The sequence below is a fragment of the Quercus suber genome, unplaced genomic scaffold (assembly GCF_002906115.3).
Source record: "Quercus suber isolate HL8 unplaced genomic scaffold, Cork oak 2.0 scaffold_274, whole genome shotgun sequence".
Lineage (NCBI taxonomy): Eukaryota > Viridiplantae > Streptophyta > Magnoliopsida > Fagales > Fagaceae > Quercus > Quercus suber.
This window is the reverse complement of record NW_027069730.1, coordinates 109,132-116,645: the sequence shown is the minus strand read 5'-3', so window position 1 is coordinate 116,645 and position 7,514 is coordinate 109,132. Positions and strand designations below refer to the sequence as shown.

Below are 7,514 nucleotides of genomic sequence, written 5' to 3'. Positions count from 1 at the left end.
CCCCCCTGGCCGCATTAATGGAGAGGTAACCCCTTGGCAGGATAACGTTGGTCAGAGTGAGCCACTTGAGTATCGATAAAGCCTCTGATGGGATGGACGACCAGAGAAAAAGGCGAATAGGCAATCAACAGATGGAAGCAAAAGATAGGAAGATTAAAACTATAAAAGAAGAGCCAGTAAAGCCAAAAAGGGGGGGAGAAAAAGAAGGGCCTCCTCGGCCACAGGCCGAGGAGCATTCCCTCATTTGTAAGAAAACACTTAGCCATTTTCAAAAATAAGTTTGGGCATGGTGATCAACGGCCAGCACCTAAGCCTGTCAGCCCACTCTCTATAAATGTATTGTTTGGGCTTGTTGGGCTGAAAACCCAACACTCAATTCAAATTGAGTCCTTACATTAGAATAATGAAATCTATGTGAGTCTAATATTTAGTTATTTACACCATTTTTATAAACTTTAATCTCAAAATATATCATTTAAATAATTATTAAAAAGATTGTGAAATTTTTTATTCTAAGTGGAAAGTTTCTTTAAGCATGGGAAGAAATATAATTCTTTTAGAAGCTTTCTTTACGACAAGATTAAAATTTTAAATTTTATTTCCCATTAATTTCACCATTATCTTATGAGAAATTGAGACAGATTTTGTATAATCACATGCTCCCATTATATTTAGTGAGCCTCGTTCTTATAGTGAACTACATCACTTATTTATCATTTTAATATAAAAAAATCATCTATTTAAAATTCTTAAGTTAATAATTAATTTCTATTTAAAACTACTTTACAATTTTAAACCAATAAAATTTTTTTAAGTGTAACAATGGACAATAAGAATCTTATAATTTCTCCCCGTAACAGGACGCGCCGTAAATCATTTCGATTTCGTAAATATCAGCTAAATTCCATGGACACTCAAATCATATGGACACACGTGGATACTGTTGTCCTGTCTGTCTTCATTTTAAGAAAACAAGTGGTTTGGTTCTCTCACTCCAAAACTCCAGATATGAATGGATACTGGATTTTACTCTTGAAATCCGGTGTGCGCTTCTTTTTCTTTTTTAAATAGGAAAAACTGTGTGCCCGAAGTAAGTGGCTATTCTTCTTTTTTTTTTTTGAAAAGTGGCTATTCTAAATGTTGTGACAACATTACTTTGTCATCATCGAAAGTATTTGGTACTGAGTATGATCAAAAACCCAAATTTACCCCTATATAATTAATGCGACCGTTTACTCATAGAAGGGCATCATAGTCAATACATGGGAAAAAAACCATTGGCTTCCTTGAGCCAAAACCACCAGCAAATGCTCTAGCCTCTGGTATTTTTCCCAAAACTGGTAGCTCCCGATTTCTCCCTATATATATAAAAGTGACCCGTCAATACCATTTGATTCAACAACCATAAATCCTTGTTATATTAGTATTATTATTTGCTACATAAAGTTTACGATTATTTGACTCCAATTGTGCGAGAGCAAACATCAGTGTTGTGAAGAGTGGAAAGATGAGTTCAACAAGAAAAGCTGTTGTAGCAGTGAGTGTTGGAGTTGTGGAAGCCATGAAAGACCAGGGGATCTGCAGGTGGAATTTTATCATAAGATCAGCGCAACAACATGCGAAGAATAATCTCAGGTCGATTTCCCAGACCAGGAACCTTTCTTCTTCAACTTCTGCTATGGTTTCAAGCAAATTGAGAGACGAGAAAATGAAGCAGTCAGAGGAGTCTCTGAGGAAAGTCATGTACTTGAGCTGTTGGGGTCCCAATTGAAGGCAGAATATACTACACATATAGTCAGCTGAAGAAGGTGATCAACTGAGCATCCGAGTGAATTCTGATGGAACTTCGTTGTGTAGAAAAGACTTCAGGATTAACGGGTACAAGAGATTTTATATACATGGCTTGTTGGTGCTGGTGGGAAATGTCAGGCCGAGCTGTTCATGGAGGAAATTACAGACTGAATTATAATGTGCTCTTCCCGGTGCTTGTATGATGACTAGAGTAGCGGTTTGCCGCCTGTGAATAATTGCTGAAACCAGACCATGCATGCCTTCGGAAAATTATTGAATAAATAGTACTCTTCCCTGAATTACGAGTTTTACTATAAATTTAATTAATTAGTAAGATGTACTGTAATACTTCGGATATTTAGAAAGTATTCAATAATTACCATGTCTACTCACGCACTGGTACTGACAATGAAAGCTATTAAAGGCTATTATTCTTTTTGAAACGAAATATGTATATGGGGGCTTTTTTTTTTTTTTATATATATATATATATATTTTTTTTTTTTTGGGTTAAAACAAGGAGTCTATTGCAAATTAACCCGCAAGGGAAGGGTATCAAAATTTGATTAGTTGATTCTAAAAAAAAAAAAATTAATATGAAGTTATTTAACTTACCCTAAGGTTAATTTCCCTAGGATTAATACCAACCAAGACATATTTGAACATTTAAAATTAACTATTAACTTAAAAAAAAATAGCTAATAAATATTTATTCTCTAAGTTTTTCTAAGCAATAGCCAAAAAAGCTAAATCAGCCCAGAGTCATTTAACTTTTTCTTTTTTTCTTTTTTTCTTTTTTGTTAATCGAGAGTATTGTGATATAGTTTGTAATCCCCTGCACCCATGCCTAAATTAAGCAGGTTAGAAAATGCATCAACTACCAAACTTGATATTTTCGCTTAATTTATTGTTAAAAGTACTTATTGTCCCAAAATTTTAAACTATTAATATATGTTAAATTTAATCATTTAATCATACAATTTTAATATTTCCTCTCACGTGTGAGCCAAAATTACTTTTTAATAGGTGAAGCTTAACATGTGAGATATTAATTATGGGGTAAATTAGAGAAGACAAAGATTGAACTTAAGACATCCTACTTTGATACCATGTTAGAATCAAACTCGAGCTCCAACAATAGAGGATTAAGGATTACAAATTTGAGAGAAAATGCTAGAGAGATTGTTTGTATGAAATGATTCTAACATTTATTTATGTTATCTCGACTCCATAATTATCATGATGACTAAATTTTAGAGAAAAAAATCTATCCACAAATATAATTTTAGGAAACAATCCTCCACTAGGAGTAATTTTTAAGTATTTTCATAGCACAATGAATGATGATTTATCCTCTTACATTTATTGTAGGATTCATTCATTAAGTTTATAATAGAATCCATTATAAAAGTGAGAAATGGGAGCACCGTTTCATTATGCTCCGAGAGTACCTAAGAATTTTTTCATAATTCAATATAAAATGGTTCCATGCATTGATTAAGGTGACAAATGCAACATGCATATTTGAATTCCTTGCATTTATTCTCTCAAACATTTTTTCTCAAACATATCAAATTTCAAATCATGGAATGCATTATGTTCATTTTAAGGTTAGGCAATAAGCCACTATTAGTTTCTTTAAAACCTTCTCTTTTCTCCTTGTGTGTGTATTAAAATACTTAGTATTCTAAAATATAAAAAAAGCTAGGCAATAAGGATAAGAGAAAAGACGATTACTCTTTTGTTTGCTTTATAAATTGCAGTCTTTTGTTTAGGTCGCCGCTGGGGAGTGTCAACTTGCAACACATTTCATTAACAATGGCACCATTTCATCATCTTACAAAAGAAAATACCAATTCAATACTTGGGCACAAAAAGGAATACAAATTTAATAATACTTTCATATCAATGGATGCACTAAGGAAAAACTCATGACGTTATATGAAATCAAATTTCAAATTTCAAGTGTTGAGCATTGTAAGTTCTAGACTTGTAAATGTTGTTGATCTAGGGAGGGTAGCTTGGTAAAAGCATTGAAACCCTCCACTAGAAAGTGAGTGAGTCTGTCTCCCGAATGTATGGGGTTAGGTACTGGAGCCGTCCATCCCAAATGGTTGTAGTCCCAACTTCAAGGTTCATGAAATATGGATTGGTGAAGGTTGATGGTGGGCTTGGATTTGTGCTAAAACACACGAGCTTGTTTAGACCCCAAAATTTAAATTACGGTTAGATTGCTTTTACTCTTACTTAATCAAAGTGCGGAACAAGAGTAAATGTGCGCAATGAACCGATAACTACTCTATTGCATAAACATGAACAACAAACAATGAATGTAAAGCACAAGAGTAAGGAAAGAGAGATGCAAACACAAGATAACACCAAAACGTGTTATTGAAGAGGAAACCGAAGAACTCAACAAAAAACCTCTCCGTGACCCTCCAAGTCGAAATCGATCCACTAAAGAATAAAGTTAGAGTACACGAATAACAAAAGACCCTCAAAATCTAGTCTACCCAATGTACTTGAGCCGTCCAAGCTCTTACTACCAATGGACTTTTCGGAATTATATCTTGATGTCTTCTCTAACTTTCCAGATCCCGCAATACGCTCGATTGCATTCGCCAAGCCTTACTGGCTTCTTTTGGCAAATCTCCAAAACTTCCCAAGTTTCAAAACACTCTCTATACTCTGAAAATATGTGAGTTGTGTTTGGGTATAAATCTCCTCTCAAGTTATGGTAATGGGAGAGGGAAGGAGAAGATACTACAATGATTTCTCACTAAAGATGAGTAGCTCTCTCTCTAAAAGATGAGTATGTTGTATTATAGAAAACCTATTTAGGGTTTTTCTCTTTGAATAACCTCTCTTACTTTTGTGGGTAATGATGGTATATATAGTATGGATGAAGGGTAAAAAAGTCACACTCAAAATCTTCTAAGCAGAGAGTTTCGTGGGTACCTCACGGGTTGGCCCTTCTTGCGAGACACTCGCGAAACTAACAGCTTAACATAACTCTTCAACTTTCAGCATATGTTTCTCACGTGCCCTTTTCGTGGGAACCCTTACTCGCGAGCTTCTTGCGAGTTAGTCGTGAAATTGCACTCATTCTTCATTTCATGCTCGATTCTTCACCAACTTAATACTAAACCCAATACAATAAAATCCTACAAAATACAAGGAATAAAATTAAAGCAATTATAACACTTTTTGTCATAGAATAAAGCCAACATAAAACATAGATGTAAATCACAACTTTATAGACGGAACTTTATTGAAACACAACACAACACCACCTGGGCCCTGGAGAGAGAGAGAGAGAGAGAGAGAGAGAGAGAGAGAGAGAGCAACACTAATATACTATACTAGGCGGCAATAAGCACTTCGAAACTCAAGTCAGTTTCCACATTTAATGAGAGAGAGAAAGATGAAGAGAGGAGCTATAAGCTCTTACTTTCCCTTTCCAACTGATGGAAGATTATTTATATCCTTAAGAGCAATTACATCAGTCGGTGCAAAAGATTCCGTCTATTTTACACAAAAAATCCACTTTTTCTATTTTACACTATTACTTTTATAAAACACACACATCAGTTTATCTATTATACACACTTTTTTATTAAAATAATATTTTTCCTCACTTTTTTTTATTATTTCCCACCTACCCCCCCTAACCCTCCTTTTTCCTCTTAATACACCCCTTTTTCTTCACACAATCCTTTGTCTCTATCTCTGCCTCTTTGTCTTCTCCTTCTTCTTGTTTTTTTTTTTCTTTTTTTTTTTTTTTAGAATCTTTTTCCTTCCTCTTCTCCGTCAACCCATCATAACCACCATCATCATCACTACCCGATCGGCGTACCACTCAAGATCAAATCAACCCAAGATCAGAAAACCATTCAAGATCAAACAAACCCAAGATCAAAAACCCACCCAATCCGAAACCCACTGATCAAACAACGAGAAATTAGTGAGTTAACCGGTGACGATTTGATCAGGCTTCGTGCAACAGTGGTTTGATCTTGATCAGCGAGTTGATCGGCGACAATGGTTTGATCTTGATCAAATGAGAAAAATGGAGAGTGAGGGGAGAGTGATCGGCGGCGATTTGATCAGGCCGCGTGTGGTTTAATGTTGATCCACGGCAATGGTGTGATGTTGATCAGCAGTAGTGGTGTAATGTTGATCAGGCGAGTTCTTCGTACGACAGTGGTGTGATGTTGATCACGGAGAGTGAGGTGAGAGCAACAAAGACAATGAGAGAGAGAAAATTACTAAAATATTTATGCAAGTGCTACAGTAACCATGCATATATGCACGATTACTATAGCAATTATGCAGAAGTGCACAATTTTACACCTAATGGTCTGAGGTGTTTTTTGGGCCAAAATATGTCAAATGCCTACCTTTTTCTATTTTTGCAAGACTTTCCACCATCTTGTAATTGCTCTAAGTAGTACATGTGGCATAATAGGGGACATCATTGCAGTGGCGGAGCTAGGAATTTAGGTCAGGGGGGGCAAGATTAAAAGACAAGATTGGAAGTAAAAAATTAATCTAAAAAAATTAATCGGTATTAATAACAAAATAAGTAAACAACTATATGATTACGTAATTGTTATACAGAATCTAACATAAAATGTAAACTTAAATTTATTTTTTCACATCTAGCTTATTTTACTCAATTGCCCTTGGCGATTTTTTAAATTTTGAAACCGCTGCATGATTTATTCACACTCAATAGTCTTGAATATATCTTTCTCAATATATGTGACTAAGCAATCAATCATCACTGATCTCCTATTCGATTGCGTAATTGATTTTTAATTATGTTCATTACTGAAAAAGCTCTTTCAACAGTAGCTATTGTAACTGGTAAGATCAATGCCAAAGTCACTAATGAGTAAACCAATAGATATGAAATATTCTTTTTCATTTTTACCATCTTTTTAGCAAGCTATCTAATTCTTTTAACTGCTGAAAACTCTTCAGTGGACTGCATGTCATGGATGTATGTCTCAAGTTGGCTATCCAAGAAAAAAACTTGACACATCAAAAAATTCTACAAGTGGCTTTGTCTAGTTCATCAAGTTTACTAAGTGTGATTCATTAATTTTATATATAGAATTGTACTAGAAGTAGAAGTCTACTACTACTAGAAAAATTGAAAAAAGTAACTTGAATTCACTTAATTGAAATTTTTTTTTTTTTTTTTTTGTGTGTGTGTGTGTGTGTGTAGGAGAGGGTGGGGGGGGTCAAAACAAGTGAAAGTTCAGGGGGGCAGGTGCCCCCCTCGCCCCCCCTCCCTCCGCCCCTGCATCATTGCCCTACAAGGCTACTTCTGGCTGATGGGCACCTCCTGATAGGACAGTATAGACTAGCCCTAGTGAGCCTAAGTGTACGGTGCCATGCGCGACCAATTCTGTCTTCATTGAAATTTACGTTTATTTTCGACCTTCCACAAGTATGTTTTCATGTGCTTTTTTTTTTCCGCTAAATAAAAAAAGGGTTTCCAACGTGGACTCACCGAATTCATGCCTTGTGACCATGTGCCCTCAGTTGAGAGACCTTTATACTTGGTATAGATTTGGCTGTAATATGAGGCATTACGAAATCCGCTTGCATCAGTAAAATGAATGCCCGCTCTAATTTCTCCACTGAGAAATTATCATATACAATGAGTAAAAGTAGTAGTAGTACTATCATTTTGAAGCAATAAGCTCATGGGT

General features: G+C 35.3%; 1 protein-coding gene across 1 annotated transcript; it reads left to right on the top strand.

The window, feature by feature from the left end:
- Positions 1 to 1,374: 1,374 nt before the first annotated feature.
- On the top strand, positions 1,375 to 2,239 carry LOC112004115 (uncharacterized). Its single transcript, XM_024036333.2, has one exon. It carries the CDS (start codon positions 1,508 to 1,510, stop codon positions 1,769 to 1,771), a length of 264 nt encoding a protein of 87 aa, XP_023892101.1. The 5' UTR covers positions 1,375 to 1,507; the 3' UTR covers positions 1,772 to 2,239.
- Positions 2,240 to 7,514: the final 5,275 nt, after the last annotated feature.

Excerpts from the sequence above, each read along its gene's own strand:
- LOC112004115 (XM_024036333.2), top strand. The coding sequence starts at position 1,508 with ATGAGTTCAACAAGAAAAGCTGTTGTAGCAGTGAGTGTTGGAGTTGTG.